This window comes from Phaseolus vulgaris, chromosome 2 (assembly GCF_000499845.2).
Source record: "Phaseolus vulgaris cultivar G19833 chromosome 2, P. vulgaris v2.0, whole genome shotgun sequence".
Lineage (NCBI taxonomy): Eukaryota > Viridiplantae > Streptophyta > Magnoliopsida > Fabales > Fabaceae > Phaseolus > Phaseolus vulgaris.
Window position 1 is genome coordinate 44,871,903 of NC_023758.2, and position 24,933 is coordinate 44,896,835.

General features: G+C 34.0%; 3 protein-coding genes across 8 annotated transcripts; all 3 read right to left on the reverse strand.

The window, feature by feature from the left end:
• Positions 1 to 3,909: 3,909 nt before the first annotated feature.
• Positions 3,910 to 6,527, reverse strand: LOC137812548 (VQ motif-containing protein 31-like). 4 transcript variants are annotated; one of them, XM_068614611.1, is made up of 3 exons: positions 6,111 to 6,430; positions 4,821 to 4,855; positions 3,910 to 4,589 (listed from the first exon to the last, which is right to left on the reverse strand). In XM_068614611.1, the coding sequence occupies exon 3, from the start codon at positions 4,538 to 4,540 to the stop codon at positions 3,995 to 3,997; it is 546 nt and encodes a 181-aa protein (XP_068470712.1). In that variant the 5' UTR covers positions 4,541 to 4,589; positions 4,821 to 4,855; positions 6,111 to 6,430; the 3' UTR covers positions 3,910 to 3,994. The 4 variants fall into 4 exon arrangements, with proteins under 4 accessions (XP_068470712.1, XP_068470713.1, XP_068470715.1 ...); XM_068614612.1 differs by lacking the exons at positions 4,821 to 4,855; positions 6,111 to 6,430 and adding an exon at positions 6,467 to 6,527; XM_068614614.1 differs by lacking the exon at positions 4,821 to 4,855 and having other exon boundaries at positions 3,910 to 4,542; positions 6,111 to 6,432.
• Positions 6,528 to 8,137: 1,610 nt separating this feature from the next.
• On the reverse strand, positions 8,138 to 11,968 carry LOC137812545 (protein SUPPRESSOR OF GENE SILENCING 3-like). The gene is made up of 6 exons (XM_068614607.1): positions 11,774 to 11,968; positions 9,899 to 10,870; positions 9,517 to 9,814; positions 9,172 to 9,416; positions 8,838 to 8,995; positions 8,138 to 8,721 (listed from the first exon to the last, which is right to left on the reverse strand). Exons 2-6 carry the CDS (start codon positions 10,865 to 10,867, stop codon positions 8,496 to 8,498), a joined length of 1,896 nt encoding a protein of 631 aa, XP_068470708.1. The 5' UTR covers positions 10,868 to 10,870; positions 11,774 to 11,968; the 3' UTR covers positions 8,138 to 8,495.
• Positions 11,969 to 13,159: 1,191 nt separating this feature from the next.
• LOC137812544 (uncharacterized) lies at positions 13,160 to 24,674 on the reverse strand. 3 transcript variants are annotated; one of them, XM_068614603.1, is made up of 12 exons: positions 23,436 to 24,666; positions 23,139 to 23,273; positions 22,866 to 23,010; positions 20,736 to 21,038; positions 20,149 to 20,374; positions 19,725 to 19,891; positions 19,529 to 19,639; positions 18,966 to 19,017; positions 18,724 to 18,833; positions 18,477 to 18,605; positions 17,499 to 17,588; positions 13,160 to 14,909 (listed from the first exon to the last, which is right to left on the reverse strand). In XM_068614603.1, the coding sequence occupies exons 1-12, from the start codon at positions 24,587 to 24,589 to the stop codon at positions 14,373 to 14,375; spliced, it is 3,159 nt and encodes a 1,052-aa protein (XP_068470704.1). In that variant the 5' UTR covers positions 24,590 to 24,666; the 3' UTR covers positions 13,160 to 14,372. The 3 variants fall into 3 exon arrangements, with proteins under 3 accessions (XP_068470704.1, XP_068470706.1, XP_068470707.1); XM_068614606.1 differs by having other exon boundaries at positions 14,818 to 14,936; positions 23,436 to 24,674; XM_068614605.1 differs by lacking the exon at positions 20,736 to 21,038.
• Between the last annotated feature and the right edge of the window lie 259 nt (positions 24,675 to 24,933).

Below are 24,933 nucleotides of genomic sequence, written 5' to 3' on the forward strand. Positions count from 1 at the left end.
GATAATAAAAATGTTGAAAAGTGTGATGCCTTTTTCTCTACAAAATATCACGTCATTGGCCCATTACCCTAGGACCACTAAAACCCATTTTCTTCCTCATACTACTTTCTTATATTATACTTATAATCTACTTACTAAAATATTTTTCTCTATTATTTCAGTCAAAAACTCACTATTTTCCAAATACATTAAAAACATTTTAAATTCTAAATTATGTGTTAAGAACGGGTTTTGGAAGATAAAAAATACATTATGAATTTATTAATTCTCAAACTTTGTTAGTACTATTTTAATAGTGGTATCGTAATTAAGTAATTCAAAATATTTTTTCAAATTATATTTCAGATTGAATAGTTTAAAATATTTTTGGATCATGTAATCTATAATACATTTCAAAATTAAGTAATTTAAATTATATTTTAAATTTTAAATTTTATAATCTCTAATATAATTTTAGATTGTATTATATAAATTCATATTCCAGATTTTGTAACTGAAAACTATATTTTAAGTTGTACAACTCAAAAGTCATACTCTAGATTCTATAATTTAGAATTATATTATGAAATATTATGTCATGAATAAGATAATATTTTTTTAGTATAGGGATGAGAAAATAAAGTAGTTGGGAGGTATAAGAAGAAAATTTTCCATTAAAAACTTAAGAAAAGTTATTATTTAGAAGATTTTTATTACTATTGTCTGAAATATATCTAAAATGTATTGGTAGTAAATGTAATATTAAAAGTGTATTAAAACTATTTTTTTAAAGGTTGTTAGTGGGAAAAAAGGTGATCTAGAGAAAAGAGAAAATGAAGAAGAAACCTACATTTATGCTGCAAAGATAGAAACTCTCATGTTACTTACAAAGGAATTTCTTCTGTTACTATAATAAAAATAAATAATAACCCTTCCAATCATCTACAATGGAAGTTGGTCAATCTAAGCTTCATTAATCCCCTAGACGCTCATGGTTGAAGGACTGCATTTTGTGAATGGTCTATTGACGAAGGTTGGCCAATCTAAGCCTATGTGGTCCCCTAGACGCTTCATATTGTGAGACTATACAGTCTCAGTCAGTAGCTAACTGAATAGAAACTTCAAGGAAGTGATCCCCTCCTTAACAACTCCACATCCACACAATAGTCAACAGGAAAACCAGAGGGTTGAACTGGTACAACTATCTTTGCATTGATCGTCTAATATCCTCATCTCACAGAACAACCTAATCCTTTGGTGTGTAGATAGTGAAGGTCAATGATGACTCCCTTCTCTTCCAAATACAAAAAAGTAATGTTTTACCTCATGACAGAATATAAAATAATTAAGAAAGACCCTATTGAATAGTTTGGTTCTACAACCCTAACTCCAAAAACTTGTATCTAAACAAATACAAATTCATATTTCAAAGAATAATTGTATAATCTTGTACCATAGAATGCATACTTCTGTTAAATCTCTAAATTTAACCACAGGTAACTAGAACATATATACCAGCATATGTATGTGCTGCACAATTATTAATACTGTTAAGAAGTGCCAATCATCCTATTTCAAAAAAAAAGATTCTAACAATAACAATCAATCGAGATATAATTAAGTTGTCGGGTATAAAATAGTGAGGTCATTGTGGTTCCACAATTATTACTACTGGACAAATCTGGAGAGGAAATTACATGAAGGATATGCTCACCATTCAACTTATGAATGTGAAATCATACAAAAAAAACCCTATGTTCAGGGAATATAATATGGCAAATTGGTTTCTCCCGTGCAAAATGAATAAAGAATTTGAACTGAGGCAAAGTGCATCATAATTCATAACAAGTTGGTTGAAGATAAAGTTCATCATAAAAAGTAAACTCACCAGAACAAACCATGTAGCCCACTGACCCTCACTAGTATTTGTTCTTGTCATGGACAAGAATTTTGCTATAGCTGAATCAATAAAAAGAGAGACACAACCATTTTCTAAAAGTGATTCATTTTCAAAGTGGCGTGCTAGGAATTGATAAATCAATAACAATAAAAGGAAAAACAAATATATATCTGATACTCTTTTTATGTGCTTCCAAGTATAGCTGATACTCCAAGTCGGGCGATGAATGTTTAGAATATGCAAAGAAAACATATGCTCCATGCAGATTCCAATAGTGCTCAAGTGTTTTAAAAACAGAATAAGTAATGATAAAGATAAATTCCACTAACTCTAAAACATTTTTTAATAAATCCATATTTAATATAGGAGAATGTAAATGAGGCCTTAGAACATTGGAGAAGCAAACTTATGATAGAGTGATAAATCATAAAACATTTAAACGACTATTTTATAATTTTGAAAATTAGATTAACCTGTTACTACTAGAGTATGTATCTTTAGTTATTAATATTAATAAAGGAAAATTTATTTGTAATTACCTTTTTATGTACACAAATTATGACTATTTTATCTTTTTATGTTTTGTATAACTATTTTTATTATTATTATTTTTAAATTCAATTAATTTTACTTCAATAACTTTACTATCTATAAAATAAACTACCCACATAAAAATATATAAATTAATAAAATTTATTTTTTTTATAATTGTTTTTTTTTATGAATTTTATAATTTTAAATAATAAATTGATATAAATATTTAATTTTTATGTATGATTAAAAAAAAACTAGATATACGGGTTAATACAAGAAAATCATTATATAAAAATCAGTTTAGAAAAAAAATAAATTAGTTATTATATTAACTAGATTCGATATTTTTTTGAAACTAAAAAAATTATTAGTATTTAAATTAGTTTTTATTATTAATAAATAGTTTTTAAATTGATATTTAATTAGTTTTCAAGGTTTTAGCTACTAACTTTAAAATATAAATAATTGGTAGCTAAAATTAGTTAGATATCAATTTAAAAATTAATTACTAATAATATAAACTAATTTAGATAGTAATAATTTTCTTAATAAAAAATAATATTTAATTTAGTCAATATAAAAACTAATTATTTTTTATATAAAAAAAATATTTTTTATTTAATAACTTTATGGTAGTGAATATAATTATGGATGTGTTTCCATTATCTAAAATAATGGTGTTGGTAATTGTAAAGAGGTCACGAGAATTATAAAAATTTAAAAAGTTTAACAAAATAGAAAGTATAATGAATATAAAATTATATATTTTAAAAAATAAATAATCTATGATTGACGTGTAATTTTTGTAATCTAATCTTATAATTCACAAACTAAACGGCTTGAATCAACAAATTCTCGTGTTATCTAGTTTTGAGATGTTTTTTTTTATATTAATAGTTTTTTTATTACTTTCAATTTATTTTAATTTTTTTATTTATTTATTTTAGAGAGTATATTTCAAAATAAGATTTCATCGAAAAATTTATGAAGTATAGGAAGTTTAGTAGTCCTAACTTAATATGCTTCATTTAAATGAAGTCTCCACCAGTCCAAGCATATGAACTTGTGCTCAAATTTTCTGTTTCACTTAAAGAAAATGTAAAGGAGTTTTTTTAAAAGTACATTATAAAATGTTATCAACATGTATTTTGTTGTAATTCATGATGTATTTTCAATAAATATTTTATTGATTAGTTCCTCAATTATTATTTAAAAAGGAAAAAATTCTTTCGATTAATATAATAAATTCCTTAATTAATATTAATATCCAAAAAATAAGTTTTAAATCCCAAATAATAAAGAAACAACATATTTTCACATTTGTTTTGTTTATTAATTATGTATATCTTACAGTTTCAGGACAGAGAGTGAAAAAACTATACATCTTAAACGCCTTTAATATTATTCTTTAATTAAAGTTGAAGTTTCACCACATCATTCATAAAACAAAACTGAATATTGAATATTGGAGTTAATTACGAAAATTCAAACTCTAATTTTAATTAAAAATGATATCAATTAAATATTGGTCTCTGATAATGATGATGAACATAACAGAGTAGCAAGTGACAATGGTCAAAATTATAGTTTGTGAGTTGCATTAGCAGCAGAGGCCAGAGGAAACAAAATAAGCAATTCTGGGTCACTGTAACCTGGCTTTGCACGTGGTGATGGATGCAAATAAAATCTCCTCTCTTTAATAGCTTTCTCTTCTTCTTCTGTGTTCAATTCAGGCATCACTGACTCTTCTTTCTTTTCATTTTCCATAATAGTCAACTGGGAAAACAAGGTTGAAGGGGTGGTGGGGCTTGGAAGAAGGCTTGAACTCCCTGATCCAGGGCTTGGAGGAAAACTAGAACTTCTTGACTTTGAGGGTGACGAACATGCACCTGTTTTGAAATGTAAAATGGGTTTCGCAATCTCAAGTTTTGGCTTCATGGATTTGCTTCTCTCTTGGAGTTTTGAGGTTGTCCTTTTCATAGTTGAAACCTTTGCTGCACTTGCTTCTGAGGGACCTGTTAAACGTTGTACTACTTCCCTGAATGCATCTGAGTTTGTCTGAACAAAGGTGGTTAGTGGTTTGCAATCTGATGTTGCACCATGGACTGTTGACTTCTCCATTCTCATCACTATATTTCACAATCAGATTTATAATCACTTAGCATATCATCATCACCTGCAATATTCATGATTCATGATTAACTTAAAGAAAGATTCATGTTTCCACTATGTTAAAATTAATTTTCTCAAAAGTCATGATGATTTTTTATTAATCGAGAGAATAAAAAAAACTTTTATATTGACTCACATATGCCTCTTAAATCAAACTACTAAGTTTAAGAAAACTACTAAGTTTAAGAAAACTTGCATTTAACAGTGGAAATCAGATACAAAAACTGACAATTACCATTCATATGGTATGTTGTGATTAGTAGTTATTTCCTGAACCAAAATAAGAAAGAAAACCACTTCAGCAAAGAGTTCTATTTTGTGGGAAAATATGGTCAATGAAGAGGTTGCATATATATATATAAAGTATGATTTGAGATCCATGGAATGACATAATATAGTTGAGGGCTGTGAACATATGCAGACTTCAATAATTTGATGACTAATGATGACCCACATCTCCTTTCAGAATGAGAACATAAAATGTTTTCTGTCCTGTCCAAAGCATGTCATATCAAATAATTCTGAGAATGGGATATGGTTAACAAGTTGAAGAAGATTTCTTATGAGCTGTGTCCACAAACACAGGACATGTAAGAGAAACTCCACAACGTACAAATGTCCCTCAATAATGTTCTAGGTGGAGGGTTGCCATTTATTGAACCAACCCGTTAAAAGCATGGTGAATTGTGTTTTTCTTATAATAGGATGTGGATGAGATTTTGCAGCTCAGAACACTTTATGCCTAACTGTCAATTACCTCGTTTACCTGTTACTCTTTGACTCTTAAGGTCTTAGAGTTCGACTTGCCTGTCTTTTTTTTTCCTCTCTTTGCCGTCTCATTTATTGACTGAAATTGATAACTCAAATTTAGCCAAGGAGCACACACTAACTTCTAACATTTTTTTTACCTCCAAACAGCACAAATAATGTTCTTTGTATGTTTTCTATTTGGTTCCAACTATTCCATAAAACTTCATAGTCCTATTCACTTAACTTTGAGCAAACACTAGAAATGATTGAAGCAAAACTCAACTTCATCAAAAAGAAAAAAACACACATAAGTGATTTACGTGTTTTTATGGTTCTTTAATTAAAATTGAAATTTCCGCATTATAAATATCCATATCAAAGGTCAACAACACAAGTTCTCGACATTAAATTCTAATTTTGATCAGAGAACACTGCCACAAGCATCAAAGAAGTTGCATGTAAGTTTTCTGATACGATTTCGATATTAGATTCTGAGGAATGAAATAGAAACTAACACAAACCAGCAATGAACACTAATATTAAGTCACTACATTGTTTCGATTTTGTGGTATTCAAGGGAAACAAAGAAAACTACTATCTATACAATTTCCCCCCACAATGTAAAGAATCACACCAATTGAAACTCTTAAAAGTTATAACAATCAAGAAAGCTTTGAAGAATCAAAGCCATATGATAAAACAGCACATGTAAAACTTGAAGAAAGCCATAATGAAACTAGGAAACTGAAAATAATAAGAAGATGGTGTAACCTACCTAAAAACGATGGTGCTGCGTTCTTGTATGTTAATATGCAAAGAAGAAAATAAGAAGAAAAGAAGGTGAGAAAGAAAGGAAAAGGAAGAGGAAGAATAAAAAGTGTGAAAGAGAGGGGAATTGGAAGTGAGTGTAGTTAAAGATTTCTGGCACAAAGGTTGGAAACCGGTTGGGACAGAGAATCTCTGACCTCAGAAAGTAGTCCTACCATTAGCATTGCCACATCAACTACCTGTTGTAAAGGGCAATCTACCCTATCACTTTCCTTCTAGTTACTGCCAAAAATGGATTCTCTTAACTCAAATTCAAAGAAAAAGCAATGTTTCTAAAGAGAGACACAACTTCACCATTTTTACCTTTTTTAAGATAACTGTCGTATACAAACCAATAACCACCATCTCTCTCCAACCATTTCTTTTGGCATCTTATCTGCCAAATTCTCCTTAAATAGGTTACAGCCTACCAAACCACAACTACGGTTAAATAAATTATGTAGTTTCTTGCAGTGACTTCAAAATGCATCCTAAATTATGCAAAATTGTTTATAAATTTAATACCCGTATCCAAATTTATTAATTTTTATAAGATGATTAAAACACAATTGGTAGCTTTAGTCTTGGTTGCGTGAAATGTGTATTTTGAAAAACATAATATTACAAATTAGATTGAATGATATTTTCAACACGTGAACACAACAACTAACATAAATATTAATTGGTGAAAAAAAAGTCACTATTTATTACATTGTTGAGTACCCTTTTGAACATAGTCATTAATAGGTCATCAATCAGTAATATAATTAAGAGAATTTGGCACGAGTTTAAACTCAAAATCTTACAAGATTTTGGATTTTTCTTATTTATATGTTATTCAACTTTTATTTCTACACCAAGCAAGATTTTGATGCTTTCCTTTTCAAAAGTCATTAATAACCTTAGTGGTGTACTTCACTTCATCTAAATTTGGTGTTATCCATGAAATCAATCCCATGAAAAATTCTAGTAAGTAAAGGTGATCTTGTGTACACGTTTATAACTTTATTAATAAGTTTTATTTTTGGTTTTTATGATTTCATTTTAATTATAATAAATTGGTTCAATATGTATAATTTTTTTAATTTTGTATTTATTGACAATCTAACCTTTATTTACTTTTTTTTATATGATGTAGATACTTTTTTTATTGATTCTAGTTGCATTGGATGTTCCATTTTTAACGTTTCAATTTGAGACAGATTTATTAATTTTTTTTAATAAAAATTCATACATATTTTATTTTCGTTATTTTATCTTAATTTTTGTAATTAAGCATATAAACCTAATTAAAATAAAAAATTAGGTGTATAGTTGATTACATAACTAATTTATTGACTAAATGAACTCTAATAACATGAAGTGTGATCATTTGTATAGTTTTTCATTCTTTATTGACTTTAACTCTCTTTTTCACTCAATTTTTGAATTACATTTTGCTTCTCTTTCATTTGTGTTCTTCATTATTCATCCATTGAAAACATTCTTAAGGTTAATTCACGGAATGAAGAACATATCATTTGAATTGAGTTTTGACTCCATCATTTAACATTCTAAGTTTGTCTCTTTAAATTCATATTTCTTTTTTATTATTATAGTTTGTGTTTTAAAATTTAAAAATCAAATTAGGAATAAATTGAATTTTGATTTCATAGAATACAAATTATATTAATAATATTTTGATTTGATTAATATTTTTTTCAATGAAATTTGTTTAATTGAATTAATTTGAACCAGTTAATTATTCAAATTTAAATTTAAATCTATAGAAAATCTTAATTATATCCATCTTTCTTTCTCTCTTTTTTTCAATAAATATTAGGTTATTAGAAGACTCCTTTTAGTATAAGTCTTTTATTTATTATATTATAATTTTTAATAAATTTGAACTTGCCATAAAAAGGATCTTCCTTTTTAGACCCCAAATCAACAATATAAAAGAACTTTTTGAGACCGGCTTAAACTCAATCTTCCTTATATATGAATTTCTCCTCCTTATATACTAATCAACTTATTCATTTTGCTTAAACTGCAACAAAAAATTTATGTTCTTTTCCTTCACAAAAGCCATTGGTAACGAGTGGTGTATTCCACTTCATCTAAATTTGGTGCTATACATAAAATTACTGAGATGAAAAGTTCTAGCCACTGCTACCAAAGAACAGAGAATATGCAATGTCATTTGCATTTAAAGCAGCTCTCTATCTCGAGGCATATCCTTGTCTTCAACTACTAAATTGCTGATTTCAAGGGGTCTTTGTTCTTCCACTTAGAACAATCACTCTAACCATTTATCTTTTGTTTATTCTTCTGTATTTACCCTTTTTTTTCTGCAATTTGCAGCACTCCATTATCAGATACCATTGAACTTAGTTTGTGGGTGAGACAGGGAGTACTTTGCCATGAGCTTGGATAGTCCCTCATTAAAACTTTCCTCTAACTCCACCTTTTCTTCCCAGTGTCTCCTCGTCATTGCAGCAACATTGTCTTTATGAGCTTCTCGGAGTTTCTCCTCTTCACCAACAAAGTTTTCCATTTCTTTATCTTGAAACTCAACAAATTTTAGATATTCATCCACCCTATCATCCAGAGAAATCAAAATTTATCGTAGGCCAGTGAAATGAGAAATTTAAGCACTACAAGTGCTTAGGTTTCGTTGATATGTCATTAATAATTCATTGGAATTAGTCCTTACTTGACTCTCCCTTCCTCTTCATTTGAAGGGCTGGAACTTGATGGCTTCACCTTCTCACGTTTCTCCTGCTGCGTCCTCTCAAACTCTTCTTCCTTTGCAGCCCTTGAATCGTGAATGATTCTGATCTGGTCCTTGAAAAATTGTTCTTGCATGTACATCTTTCATTCACACAAAGTATCCAACGATCAAAAAAATAGCAAGAGAAAAGGAAGAAATATTTCATAAGCAAGATAAAGAAACATTAGTGAACTTGCAAAGCCAACATGCAATTTTGACATCAATCTAAACCACCAAAGAGTTTGTCACTGCCAACAGTTAGCAATAGTATTATTACCTCTTCCTTGTTCTCTTCGTGTTGCATTTTAGTTCTCAACCTCACAATGCGATTTTCCTCCATTGTCCTTCGCAGCTTCTGAGTCACTATATCCAAAGATTCTTCAAGAGCTTTTGTTTGTTTTTGTTTTTTGACATCCCTGTCCTTCAAATAAACAAGTAGCTGGTTGTCCTCACTCATTTGCCGAAGTTGGTTTACAACCATCTCCTTGTATGATCTCATCTCATATTTGAGTCTAGATTTACCTGTACACAATTTCAGATAAAAAAGAGACCCAAAAGAAAAGTCAATATGCTGTCTCCATAGAAGACACCAAAAACCAGCAGAAGATGAAGAAAAAGAAACCTTGGCCGTGTCTGTTGAAAATGTCCAGGTCTTCTTTTACTGCCATGTAGCCATAGAGCTGTCTCCGGCCACCAGGGAGAAATAATCTGCGGTAGTGGCTAAACCAAGCATCTCTGTGAGTTCCTTGTTCTGCAAAGTGCTTGTGGAGACGCTCGGCCTCAAGATAACCTATAGCTGAGGCTTCAAATATCAAAACACTCAACCCTCGATGACCCTGGGGGCCATAAGAGTGTCGAGCTTTCACAGCATCATATGTGCTAAAATAATTAAGAAGCTCTTGGTTACCCATACCCAGCCACTGCATATCAAGAACAAACCATGCTATTATCACCAACCATTCATCACTCGATGCTAACTAATAAGAAAAAACACTTGATGATACCTTGTCATTTTCATCCTGTTCAAGCCTTGTATTCTGAATGACAACCATTGGAGGCCAAACAATTTCATGATCTTTCTCCTCATCTTTCAAACCTTTCCACTTACCAAATACTTCTCCAGCTGGAATTACTGCAGTGCCTCTTCTGAGCAATTCCTCGTCCAAAAGCTCAGCAAACTCCCTGTGGATCTTCACCCTTTTTGACCCTTTTGTTTTGGCATGAGTAATCAGAGGCTGAAGCCCTCTGTACCAATCAATAGCACCAGGACCACCTCGACAAGCCGGACAGTGCCACTGCCTTTCTGCTTCATTGATCTTCTCAATTGAAAGGCTATCCAAATTCTCAAAGAAAACCTTAAACCATTTGCTCTTCTTTCGAGTCTCGTGGCTCTTTTCACTAGCAGAATCATAGTCATCACTCATTAGATCGTCATCAGTATCTTCCATGGCATCAAAGCCTTCTTCCTCCTGTTCATCAACACTATCCTTCTTCACTGGGGATTCTTCTGTAATCTCATCCTTTATCATGTTATCACCACCCCAGGGCTGCTTGGAACCAGTTTTAGATTGCCAATTCCACCCATGCTCCAAGGGAGGTCGAATAAATGGGCTAGAAATCACATTGTTGCTTTCAGATTTACTTGCATTTAACTGGGCCCTTGCATTTCCTCCAGCAGGTCTCCTGAAGTTAGTATTTTGGGACTGCCAACCAGAAGCCCTTCTAACTCCTCCATCATTCCAAGTAACCGTAGGACTCCATGGTTTTGCAGCACTATTTTTTACTCTGTTCTTGGATTTCCTTGAATATACCACCCATTCACCATCATCTTGTCCTGACTCAAGGTTAACATCAGCAACATCTTGAGTTAATTGCTCAATTTTTGGAAGATACTCCGATGCATTTTTCCCTCTGGAAGAAGAATCATCATTGGTTGCCACAGTGGAAGATCTCCCACCTCTTTTTGAACTCATTTTCTGGAACACAATTGTTGTCACATAACGTATATATTACCACAGACGATCTTATTTAAATAAAAGCTTTCATTAAGTATTATTATGCAACTTCACATCTTAAATAACATCAATCATTTGATATCATATGGAAAAAAAATAAAAAAATATTATTAAAAAAAAATAAAAAAATATTAGAGAATTAGACCAAAACTCATATATTAACAAAAACGATAAATAATTAAACTATACTTATTTATAAGAAAATCTAAAAATAGACTAGATGATAGTCTATTATACCAATAAAATATTCTCTATAAATAAATCATAAATATTAACCAATTTATCAGCACATATATTTTTTTCACGAAAAATATAAATAATTATAAACCTATACATTTCTTTCACGAAAAATATAAATAACTATAAACCTGATTTTTTCATAATAATTAAAACAAATATTTAATCCATTAAATAAGATTGCCTTTCCTCTAATGATTTAATCACATTTGATACTATATTTTAAAAAGAAAACATTTTCAGTACTAAAAAAAGTATCTTATTTTACTCTTTACACATACTATTTTAATCTCTTTTAATCCACTCTGTGATAAATAAGAGGATTAAAATGAAATATGCAAAACTAAATGGAGAGGTTTTTCTTAAGAATAACAGTAAATGAGTAGGTAAATTTAAACTTTGTCTAATTAACTGGACAAATGGCCTATTTTTAGTTACATTCAGTTTGTCGGCTATGGGAAAGTTAGTTATGCCTTTATGTTCTCAGTATGTAACTGACATGTCTGTTCCATGAATGAAGGAAGATCCTTTATACTTAAATTGGTTACTGTATAAGAATAGGGAAAGTGAAAAGGAAGATGGGTTAAGAGAGAAAGAGAAGGTTGGAGAGGAAGAAGAAGTTGGTACCTCAGACTCAGATCAGAAGGATCGCAGGTTGTTGGAAGCAGAACAGAAGAGCTGAGTCCCCTCTTCTCTCATATGTTGTTGTGTTTTGGGACTTCAAATTTGTATCAAATTGCGGAAGTCTTCACGTGTGTCATAAATTTTAACGCTGTCAGATCCACCCAATCATCTATTGCACAGCTAAGCAATCTAGCACCCTTTACCTGTTAAATCAGATTGCATTTTATAAAAAGTAAATTTAATTGTTACACTTACATAAATTTTCTATGGTGTAATCTAGTGCGATAATATTAGTAATTTAATCATTGTTATTTTAAAAATCATATTTATGATGACTTTAATTAATTAACCGTTTATATTTTTTGAATTTTGTTAACTGTTTAAAGGTATTGATTAAGGAATTATAAAGTTAAAATTTAAAAGCTTATTGAAAAAAATCATAGAACAGTGTACTTGTTAGCCAAAAAGACACGAGAAATTAAGTGAAGTGTGTTTTTTAAAAACTTTTAACATTAAGAGACTTTTTCTTTAAAACATATATTTTGAAAGATTGGAAGTTCCTTTATTTAAGAAAAAAGAAAAGAAAAACAAAATCAGTTAGTCTTAGTTATCGAAACTAGAAATAGTTTTTGGAAGCCTCCACATTTTATAAAGATCAATTTATAAGTAGTCTTTTTAGTTATTTTTAGTCAAACATTCAAAATTAATAAAAGGATATCAAAAGCTGCCACGTCAAATAGACAAATTAATAAAACACTAAACATGAGGATATATAGCAAAACGTATTGATATATATCAACGAAAATATGTCTTTCTGTTCAAAATAGATGTAAAATCTAAGTTAGAGTTTCTTGACTAAAAAACACTAAAAAGGAACGTATTTACATAAATTAGGAAAGAAAATGTTTTTCTGTTCAAAATGTATGTTTTGATTGTTATGGGTCCAATCACCAAAGCACTTAACTTTAATTAAACCGTGAATAGTCTATGTTATAAATGTAAATAATGTATCATCTAATCCTCTTGCATTTAAACTATATATCGTCCATTTGAGACTTAATTATTTTCTGTCTAACAATACTCTTTTACATCCTAGTAAAAAAATGTTTTAACTCTTTATCGAACTCCTTAAAATATAATTAGCATTTTCCTATTTTCTTATAATTATAAAATTAATCTCATGAAAAAAGAAGTTATGACCATTTTTTTGTCATGAAAAAATGATTTTTTCATACATAATCTCAAATCTAACCAAATGCAACAAAAGTTATGACCATATAACACATCTAATCACATCATATATATATATAGAGAGAGAGAGAGACTTTTACTATAATTTAATTTAATATTAAATAAATGAATGTAAGGTTTTTTCATGGGCAGCAAAACTGAATTGTAAATATCAGTCTTTAATATAATTGGAAAATTGTCAAAAGAATAAGAATTGACACATACCAAATACCATAAGTGATCATGCACATATTTATTCGCTCGTGATTCGAGCATATTCCTATCTAGATAACAAATAAAAAATAGGGAATTAATACTGCCAAAGAATGGTCACATAGAGAGTATCAAAAGGGGAAAAGAATGGTTACATAGAGATTATCAAAAGGAGAAAAGAATGGTTACACAATGAATTTGGATCTTCTGCAGCTGAAATTCTCTGCTGCCACAACGCGCTAGAAAACCTGCTGCAGAGGTGGCAGAGGATCTGCGCTGGTTACACAACGGAGTCTACTGGCTCCAATAATACAGCACTTATTTCACTCCGCTGCATCATAAATGGGAAAACACACCAACTGATCTTGCAATCGAAGAGATAATCGCATCCTTTTCTCGTTTATTGACAAACAGAATGTCTCGGAACTCAATATTAATCTAAAACATTGTACAACAGAAAGCCTTGCTGATCCAACGTAGCATATTGAGACCCCTGAAGCCAGCCTGGAATCCATTACATGCTGACACACACCCACAGAACTTTATTACATAATTTTCATCTAACTATGACTAGTGGCCATGTCTTGTATTTTCTTGGGATTATTTCATTGGTCAGGTTATTGCGTGATGATTGATTAGCCACCGCTTTCAAATCCTTTACTTGAATCCTTGGAACTATAAGAAATTCTACAGTGGCTCCATCAATCTATCTTCCATCTTTTAATAAAGAAACCCATAGAGTTGGATCCAGCACCTAAGAAAGGGACCTGAGGCTATAAAGTGGTACAAGTAATCAATCAAGTCTAAAATGGGCTGAACCACAAGGGATTCGAAATACCACTTTCTACTCCAACTTAAACAACCTAGGATGAGTGTTCCTAATCACTTTCTGAAGAAAGTTCAACGGCTTCGCTATTAATCCGTATATCTCGGGATAAGTCTCCCTATCCTCGCAAGTTGAATAGCCGCTACTATTTCTGTTTGATATCCAAGTCTCACCTACATTTTACTGCCCGAAGCCAGAATTACACAATTCAAATATAGTCCACATGTTTTTTGTAATCAATTTTTTACCTTAACGATCGTGTATAATAAAATGCTCTTATTGACAGCACCATAACCACTGCTTCCTGCTCCTAATGTAGCTCTTTGCAGAAGTTCAACTGCTCTGGGATGAATCGACCTGACTCCAGAGTATATCAGCATATTCCTTCTCCTCTTCCTTCTCCTGTTCAACATAATTGGCTGCTTCCAGTTCTTCTGGGAGCTCGACAAATTCCTCTTCGTCATCAAGCTCTTCGATCATTTCTTCTTCTGTACGTTTCTCGCTCTCTCGTTCAGCAAGTTCAAACATGACCTCCCTCATAGCCTGCTTTGTAGCTGGCCGATCACTAGATCCATATTTAGGAGCAGGCACAACAAACGGCAGAATTATATCATCTAATTCAGTGCTTTTAACTTTAGGACGACCATTATTTTCTGTAGGAGGAAAAGTAAATATAATCCCAAGTTCATAATTGCAAATGTGAAGCCCACAATTCACAGAAGGGTCCTCCTTTTTAGGTCCATCAGCTTTTATCCTAAATGGATTTGAAATCTGTCGCCCCCAGGCAGCAGCACTAAAATTATGAGACCCACAGTATATCCAACCAACGGAAGGTGCATCCCTCCCAGACCAGAAGCATCTACGCACCACCTGAGCAAACCAACTCCAATCAAATCACTTCAAACATACATTTGAGATGTGGGGAGAAAAAGAAGAGATTGGTTTAGTAGTCGATAAGCGAATCACCCAAGTCAAATTCTATACGTATATAGTATCTTGGGCACAGATTAATGTAGGAACTCAGTGACAACCATTTGAATGATACAGTTTATACAAGGAGCCTCTGAAATCTTGTTCACACAAATAGAATAAAAAAAAATACAACAAAAGCTAGTCACTAATATTGTGCAATAGGAATACAGAAGACATGACAAAAGCTCATCCAACAGACAGATAATGCTGTCCTTTTCCTTAGAAACACGAGTGCCATGTTCAAAGACACAGAACTGGTGCAAAACGGTGAGAAAGCTCCAAAACAGTGATCATCGTCACAACAGAAGAAGGCAAAAATCTAGCATAATAAATACTGTACTCCATGAAACCAAACAAAAATAAATAAATAAATAAACGATTCACATAGATAAATTAAAGCTTCATAGAAAGCTCATTGCTTCCACTGTTATTGCATGTATAAACTTAACACTTTAAAGATTATAATGAGATCGGCAAACTGCATCCGAGAAGTATCTAAACCAGAAATTTGTTCACATGTACTCATAAAATGTGAACCCATTCAAATAACATAAACCAACCTTCATCAATTTGAACCCAACCTAATTCCGATTTAAAAATTATTAGTTGCAAATTTCCCAATCAAAATTAGAGATGGGGAATGACAGGACATAAAAAGGAAAGAGGCACCCGACTCCCCAAAACTCAACTTCTCCTTCATCAACACTAGAGATTTCATCCGTACAGCGCAGGGTGGTCATGGATTAAAATCCAATCTAGATACAATCCAAATCCAAATAAATGGATTGGATTTAAAATGATCCATATCCATTTTAACTAGATCAAATTTAAATGGATTTTTTTTAAATTCATTTAAAGTGAATTAAATCTAGATTCAATCCATTTTGTTAATTAGATTAAATTCACTTTGTCAATTACATTAAATCCATTTTGATATGGACACATACTAACTTGGCTCGAATCAGGCCTAAGCCGACTCAACCAAAACGCGGACCAACTCGGTTCGACATTGGCCCCTGCCCGGGCCCGGACAACTCGACATCAGCCCGAGCCCGAACAACTCAACATCAGTCCGAGCCCAGACGACTCGACATCGCCCCAGACCCGAACGACTCGACAATGGCTCGGGACTGGATGATTCGACATCAGCCCGAGCCCGTTCGACTCGACATCACCCCGGGTCCACTCGGCTTGACATCGGCACGAACCCACTTGGCTTGACATTAGCCAGGGCCTAATCGACTAGACATCCACCAGGGCCCGCTCCACTTGACATCGGCTCGGGCCCACTCGGCTTGACATTGGTTGGGGTCCACTTGGGCTTACTCAGCTCGACATTGGTCGGGGCTCGTTCGACTCGACATCGACCCGGGAGACTCGACATTGGCCCAGCCCCATGAGCCTCGACATCGGCCTGGGCCTGCGAAACTCGACATCGATTCGGGCTCGTTCGGCTCGACATCATCCAAGGCCTAATCGACTTGACATCGACTCAGGCCCGCTCCACTCAACATCAAACCGGGCACATTCAGCTTGACATCGGCCCGAGCCCGTGAGACTCAACATTGGCTCAGGCCCGATCGGCTTGACATTGACCTGGGCCCAATCGACTCGACATCGGCCCAGGCCCAGGTATCTCAACATTGACTCGGGCCCAATCGGCTTGACATTAGCCCTGGCTTATTCAGCTCGACATTAGCCTAGGCCCGTTCGGCTTGACATTGGCTCAGGCCCGGGAGACTCGACATCGGCCCGAGCCCGTTCGGCTTGACATTAGCATGAGCTTGCTCAACTCAACATTGGCCTGGCCTGTTCGGCTCGACATCAGCACGGGCCCGACGACTCGACATCAGCCTGGGCTTACTCAACTTGATATCGACTCGAGCTAGCTCGGCTCGACATCGACTCGGGCTAGCTCGGCTCGACATCGACTCGGGAATGCTCGGCTCGACAACAGTCTGGGCACGCTCGGCTTGAAATTGGCCCGTGCCAGCTCGGCTCGACATCGACTCGAGAATGCTTGGCTCGACAACGGCCCGAGCGTGCTCGGCTTGAAATCGGTCCAGACCCGCTCGGCTCGATATGGCCCAGGACTGCTCGGTTAGACATCGACCCGAGCCCGCTCGGCTCGACTTCAGCTGGATTGTCTTGGCTTAACTTGGATTGGACAAAGTCAAAATTCATCCCAAAATGCAATTTGAATAATCCAAAAAATGTATCCAATTTATATCTAATCCATATCCATTTAAATGGATTGGATTTGAAATCCAAAAATATGGATTTGAATTTGAAATAAATCCATTTAAATGGATTAAAACTAATATGAATATGGATTATTATGGATTGAATTTTGTAATTTGGATTTTTTGTCGACCCTTATGTACAGCATAAGAAGAATAAATGCAGTACAGCAACTAACTTTTTGAGAATATTTTCCATAACAAGAATACATACATGATACATGAATATAAATGAATATATAGTTACCTTGACATGCATTGGATGCCCTATTCTTTCATGCGGATGAGGGACAGCATCATGAAGTATATCTAAAGGCTTCAACCTTTGCCATGTTTTCTGTTCAAAAGTAGAGAATCAGTTATGCATTGTTCACACATAATTACAATTTACATCTTCCAACAATGTCAAAACTTTACCCCTTCAGAAGATAATTTTGAAAAGAATTTCTAAAAAAATAATACTAATAATAAAACAGAGTCACGAGCTAAATGGGATTCACGTTTGTGAAGAAAAGGGTTTCAATACTAACCATTTGAAAATGGTTAGGGGATGGGGAGCATATTTGCTGACTCGATATATTCCTTTCAAATGTTTTACACATGTTAAGCGAGCGAGACTAATTCATCATAAATAAGGGCCTACAAATTGTCCCATGCAATCTTTTGATGAATGAGTTTGTGCCTGTCTCTCCACGTGATCTTGTCACATAAAAAACTAACGAGAGAAATCAAATCTGACCTTGTCTCCTTGATAATTGAAAAGACTGGTGGTACTGGTGGTAACACCTAAACAATTTCTTAGAATAGTTTGGATCTAATTCAGCCCACAAAATCAGTCTGTAAGGAAAAGACTGCCTAAGTTTTATTTAACTCGCTTCTCTCTAACCAATGTAGAACTAATTCACCACCCTTGTGGCTACAATCAAGGCACCCTCCAAAGATACCCTGCAACTAAAGCGTGCTAAGAGTGATGGCAGTTAAGGCAGTTTTCCAACACAAGCAATGGTTAATATCCGTACATCTGTTCTTATTTAAAAATACAAATATAACACACTATTCAGATTTTAATTAAGTAAGATTTTAAACAAAATATTGATCACAAACTACTAAGGGAACTGGAACAACATGAAAATAAAGGGTACCCAAGGAATCTAGCATACAGAAAATCATATACCTCATACACATCTAACATTATCCATTCAAAGCTGAAAAGAAAAGCATTCACCTCTGTGAAGCAAAGAATATATCTTGAAGGCAAAATCCCATTATAAGCATTCTTCACTCTTTCAATAGTGGGGAATAGAATCCTAACAGAAGGATTCTTCAGTTCTTCACCAGCATTCCAGCAGCCCCACTGTCAAAAAGCATAATTAAATTACTGAATTAAAAAAAATAACAAAGCATGCCTCTTTCAGGAAAGATGGAATTTTTTTCAAGGGAATCTAAAGAAAGAGCAAAGGCCTTCAGATTACTTCGGGATCCGACTCTTCAGAGTCAAAATGTTGCAATGATTTCTTCCCAACAGCAGACGAAAAAGCAGCAAGAAATTTTGAATTAATGGATGAACCAATAGAAGATGCACCTAATAGACAGATAAGGTGTCAAACAATATAGTCCAGAAGAAGGAAAAAAGAACGAGGTTATCTTATTGATTTTGACCTGTAATGTAGTAAGGTTGGCATTGTACTCAGTAATATTAAAAAAGTACACTTACTGTAAATAATTTCAGACTTTAATGATTCAGGCCATTTGTATCGATTTAGAACCTGGTAGAAAAAGTAATAATAATTCATAACTGGATCTTTCAAAATTGTTTTAGCATAAACATCTTCGTTCACATACAAAATCAAGAATGCTTAAGTGACTGAGAAAGAAACTTGTAACTATACTTCAAGATAACAAAACCAGAAAAATAAATCAAACTTAACCTTAATATCAACATTAAACTAAGTGTGACTGTATCAATCTATTAGAAATAACTCGCTCAAGGGGAGAGAACTGCACAAGCCGTATAAGTAGTATTTCTGCCATATTCCTAGCCAATATGTGACATCTTAAAACATACCCTTCACACCCAAAACTAGACATCTGAATAGTTAACTTTACAGGTTGCTTACCATAGAGATTAGATAGGCTCCCATACCATGTTAGAAATTAGTTAAGCCTAACTTCATTCAAAAAGTGGCTCAAAGGGGGAAATTGTACAATTTCATAGTTGATGTGGACCATCTTAACATAATCAATGCAAAAAGATCTTCCTGGTCTGGTACCACTTACCTCTTGTAATCTCCAAAGGCCATAACATCTTTCAATTGAAGCAATGAGTGAGCAAAAGGCTACAATATGTTCGGAATGTATCATCTTTGACATATCTTTAAAATGGTGCCCCTGCAAAGTTACAATGTTTCAAAAGTCATGTAACATAAATAAAGGCAACTAACAAGTCATCCTATAGAAGACACATCCAACACACCTCTGACACATTTAGTATTAGTTGAACTTTCTTAGAGTTTTCTCCTATGGCAGCTGCACGTGCCTCTTTTGGACAAACATATCCAGAAAACTTCAAGAATCCGGCATCCCAAAGAGGAGAAACCCATTTTGCAACATGTCTAGGCAGAAAACCAAGTTGAACACAGTCTGCAAAAAGGAACAAAAACAATCGATATTATTACCATTATGGATAGCCTGACAATGTGTTTGTCCAAAACAACAACAGAAAACCTTATCCACCCACTATATGAGGTCGGCACTTGCATGCAAGTCCAAAACAACAATAACAATACAACGAAAGTTCAAAACGCTTCAAGAAAAACAAAATACAAAATAAAATAGAAAAATCATGAGATGAATGGAGAATCAATGCAAAAGGAATTCACATGTAACGTAGCTTTTACCTCCCTCAAAAGCTCGATCTGGATTGGAAACAAGAACAATAACAGCATTTTCATCAACAGACACAATGGGCTTTCTTCTTAAAACAATCTCCAACTTCCCATGAGCATTCTTACAAGACTTTCCAAGGAATGAAGCCAGTGCTTTTAGTCTAGCACTGTTTGAGTCTGCTACAGTGCGGAAAAAATGGCTCAAACCAACCACAGATGCCACAACTGAACCAAGAAACTTCAAACCAGATAAAAAAGGAACAGAAATTAGCATCTTTCAGAGTATAAATTGCAGTCAAAGAATCCAGAGAAGAAGTAGCTTCACCTAAGCCACCAGATGATCACATGGCTGACAATATTAGAGCTGGAATTTAATATTAAACTAAGATATCCTACTAGCATCATCTTAACCACAACAAGTCGGGTTTAAGGGTATAATATTCCAACCCGAGTGAGGTGGATATATTTTTCAAATATTAAATTTAAAAGAACAAAAATATGATACTTTATATCAAAAAATAAATACAGAGGCAGTGGCAAGGACAGTCAACCAGTGCTGAAGGAAGCAATATTTTTGAATGAAATACTTGAGTGCTTACAACAGTAGAGGCCTCAAAAGATTCTGACCAAACAGAAGTTCTATAAAAGTGAATTCCAGGCACTGAAGCAACAAGGTGTCCTGTAGCACCTCCAAAGTCATATTTTGTCAGCTGTGTAATCCAGTGAGCCTGACTGGGTACATCAATAACAAGAGATGCCATAAACCCAGCCAACTGAGCAACAAAATCACATTTTGATTGATGAATGTCAGCATTGCCACTTTTTGGGAAAAGCGATGAAAAATCAACAGAAGTAGCATGAGGGAAATCTTGCCACCATATAGTGTTAGTCACACTGTTCCACTAATAAACATGAAAATTTGAAAAACTAATCAATAGTTTTGCCATGATAGTGAATAATGAGATAGATACAAACAAGGAATAGTTGTAAACCTACAATCAGCATGACTGATACCTATGAAAATGGTAATATACATAATTATACATTATGATAAGTGTTGCTATTATAGGGTTCAAAATTTATACTAGGGACATTATGGCAATTGCAGCAGTTGATTCTTACATCAAAAACATTTTACAAGAATAATTCTGAGTCATCCAATGTTTTAATGGAAGTATCATGTAAATTAACTTATTTGATTGTGGGGCCAATAGAAGTTTTTTTTCTTCCTTCTTATGTTTTGCTCGTTTCTTTATTTCACATTATTGCTCCAAACAAATTTTGCACTGATTTTACATAAAATAAATCCAAAAAAGAACACTACTTCTATGCCAATGAATAATGAAATATAAAGGACAGTCAATACAAGACGGAATGTAGTCAGTGGTTTACTATATACATTTTTATTTTATTTTTATCAGCATGGTTTACTATATACATACATATATACATAGAGAGAGTATATCTAGTGAGAAAATCATTTTTATATGAGAGTAAGAGTAGATAAATTGGGATGTACAATCATACATGAAATAGATTGTTAAATTTAAAACTAGTTAAACAATTTTGACCATCCGTATATGGTTGTAATGTATGGCCAAAACTTACTCCTCTCATCCGACTAGATATGTCCCTCCATATGTGTGTCGGTTCTGCAAATTCTTAGCATCAATAATATAGTTTTTATGTCAACCAAATCCAATAAAACCTTCCATTATGATGCTAACAAAGGATTTTCATACCTGACTTTCAATTAATTTGGATGCAAAAGGACAATATACAACAGGTGACCCAAGTCTCTATGAGGAAGAGAGACAAAGGAGGTTGGGATAACGAGGGTTATGTAGAACATTTATCAATGAAGGAAAAACAACTAATTGGACAAGGAAGGATTTGGTCAATCAAGGGAAAGCATGATGTGTGTAACAACAAAACTTGTGGCAGAAACCTTAAGTTGGAGGATAAATGTCAACATCACACTCTCTGACAGTCTTTTGAACACTCTCTACTATTGGCTAAAATTTATTGCAAATTACAATTTTGTGGATGTAATCTTATTTAATGAAATTCATTAGATATCACAACTTTTTAGAGTTTCACATCTTATTGAGTTTCAATCCTATTTTTGTAGTTTTCAATAATTTTTAACCAATAAGAGACGTGATGGAGAGTACAGCTCCTAGCACTCTTCTCGGACAGAGAGGGGGATTCTGCATGATTGAGGAGAGAAATGGGAAGGGAGGGAGGGATTTGAAAGATGGCAAAGAATTTGGAAGAGAGAATATTAGGAAGGCTTCTATCTTGGAGAATTGCTAACTGCAGACCGTGGGGTTTTGTTAAGCACTGCATACTTGTAGTCTCACTGTATAGTGTACCTTCCATTCGTTTCTGATTCTAATGTTGTTTAGTTCCGATCAGTGAGCCACTGAGTATATAAGTATTATTGAGTTTTCCACCAAATTAGCAGATCTAATAATAATTCAAATACTACATAAATTATGATTGTTCAGTATTATTATTCTTAGTGTTTGTTAATATAGATACTAGAAGACCCTAACACTCCTAAGCTAGAAACATTTCATCTTACGATGACAATAGGCCATCAGGTATTTGATGTCTAAATAACCAATGTAATCAATTAAACACCAAAAACACATACTTTTGCTCTTCAATTTACCAGGTAAAATCTGCATCAATGTTAATAACTATAAATTTGGTTACTACAATACCTGCTTTTCCACCAAATTAGCAGATGTGATAACAATTCGAATGCTATCTTTTCTTTGTAAAACAATCAACTTTGGATGGTGGCAAGCAATCCCTTTTCTCTTGCGGTCATTACCAAATGCTATGGTTTCAGGGAATTGAGGATACCTATAATATCCAACAAGAAAGACATTCACAAAATAGGAGAAATAAAGTAGTGAATTGCAAGGGCGTTATTTAAGCTGCAATACTCCCTCACCCTCGAAAAACATTCAAAGAGAAAAAAACAAACGTACACTGCAACTAAGTTAGGATAATCCTGGTAAGGCACAGATACTCTTTCCTCCGGCTTTGAACTCCAACATCTCTCAGTATTTTGACATGCAATCGTAACTGGAAGGTGAGAAGGAATCTTGCAATATGTCAAGAACCTAACAAGACACTTCAGTTAGGATACATTGCCAGCCAATCTAAAACACATAATCACAAGTAAAGAGACAACAAGAGGAAACACAAGCAAGAGACAAAAATGGTTTGAAAAGGGAGCAAAATGGAAGGAAAGCAGTACATTGAAAAATTTTAGGTAATCACACCATTTTATGTCGCTTGTAAACGTTGCTATAAATATCCTTGAAATGTTTTCCAAAGGGTGAATAAGTTCAGGAAGAGATATCGACCGATGACAGGCCGAGGAGCCATGGTTCATAAATTCAAGGCGGTTCAGGTAAAAATTCTTGCCAGGCTGGGGATAAACATTGTCGCTTCCACTGCCAAGCTTTCCGTGACTGTCACCACCAACAGAAGAAGGATCATGATTCTCCTTCCCTGCAGAATCTAACACCATCTTTGTAATAGGAACCTTATCAGTAACATCAAATCCAATGTTTGCATCCAAAGCCATCCTTTTACTTTCACCAAATAATCCCAAACTTGACTGCTCTTCAGCATTGCAAGGGGCACATAAAGATCCATCACGCACAACACACGAGACAGGATCATTACTAAGCAATATATCTCTGCATCTGTCGAGAAGAAACCTTCCTCTCCCAACAACTCCCTCATACCTTGAAACATTATCCTTCAGTGCAAAAACCCTCTTATTCCTTTTCCCGCTCTGCGAGTGTTCCGAGAATGTTTTCAACCCGTCAATTTCACCATCACACCCTTCGAAATCAATTCCCTCAACAACAAACCCAACTCCGTTCCCAACCCCGCATGAACCGTTCTGGTTCCCACAAACCAGCGAAACCCTATCTCCAACCGATAATTCCACCGCCGTTCCTTTCTCCATCTCGACGCCGTTAACGAAAAGCCCGTTGGAAGCTTCTCGAAGCTCGAATCCATAATTGTTTCCGTGAGACGACGTTCTCGCCCTTCTTCTGAACTCGTGGACAATTCGCCACGTGGCGGTGGAGTCGTCGTTCAAAAGAACGCCGTTGAGGATGTAGAGTTTGCGGAGGGAAGAGTCGAAGAGGAGTTGGCAGTGACGCTTACTCACGCGCCGATCGCGGAAGACGAAGTTGCAGTCTCGGGGGCGGCGCCCGATCGAGTACGGGTGGTCCGCGTGGAGGTGCAAGAAGTCGCAGGGCGAAACGGCGGCGTTTTGGGCGGATGAAAGGAGAGGGACACCGAAGTGTTTTACAAAGAGTGAGATAGTTTTGGGGTTCTCGTCGAAAGAAGAAGAAGGAGAATCGTGCGCGAAGGATCTCTTGTGACTGTGATTGAAATTCTTGGTGGAAGACTCCATTGAAGAATTGGAAGAGGAGAAAGATAATTTTGAAATTGAACTAACTGTAAAAGTGAAGAAAAACAAGGAGTTTTCGCTCCCACAATTTTCCCTCCAAAACACTCAATTTTAGGAAATTACGGGATTAGGTTTGGGATAATGTATATATTCAATTTCAATATTTACTAAATGTTTTTCTAAATTTATATACTACTTTTATATTGTCTTACACATTCAAAGGCTGAAATGAAAACTTATTTTTAGTTAAAAATATAAAAAAAAAATGTTAGTAATATTTTTTCTATCCTATGCTTTCAAGAAATTAAATGAATTTATTAAAAAATACAAAATCTTAAATTAATAGC

What these genes read in the sequence shown, in the direction of transcription:
- LOC137812548 (XM_068614612.1), bottom strand. Translation starts at nt 4,540, where the DNA reads ATGAGAATGGAGAAGTCAACAGTCCATGGTGCAACATCAGATTGCAAA.
- LOC137812545 (XM_068614607.1), bottom strand. Translation starts at nt 10,867, where the DNA reads ATGAGTTCAAAAAGAGGTGGGAGATCTTCCACTGTGGCAACCAATGAT. An exon ending in TTTCAACAGACACGGCCAAG is followed by an intron (nt 9,417 to 9,516) that starts GTTTCTTTTTCT and finishes AATTGTGTACAG; the next exon opens with GTAAATCTAGACTCAAATAT. An exon ending in GAAGAGGAAGGGAGAGTCAA is followed by an intron (nt 8,722 to 8,837) that starts GTAAGGACTAAT and finishes TCTGGATGATAG; the next exon opens with GGTGGATGAATATCTAAAAT.
- LOC137812544 (XM_068614603.1), bottom strand. Translation starts at nt 24,589, where the DNA reads ATGGAGTCTTCCACCAAGAATTTCAATCACAGTCACAAGAGATCCTTC. An exon ending in TTTACAAGCGACATAAAATG is followed by an intron (nt 23,274 to 23,435) that starts GTGTGATTACCT and finishes GTGTCTTGTTAG; the next exon opens with GTTCTTGACATATTGCAAGA. An exon ending in CTAATTTGGTGGAAAAGCAG is followed by an intron (nt 21,039 to 22,865) that starts GTATTGTAGTAA and finishes CATGTTTATTAG; the next exon opens with TGGAACAGTGTGACTAACAC.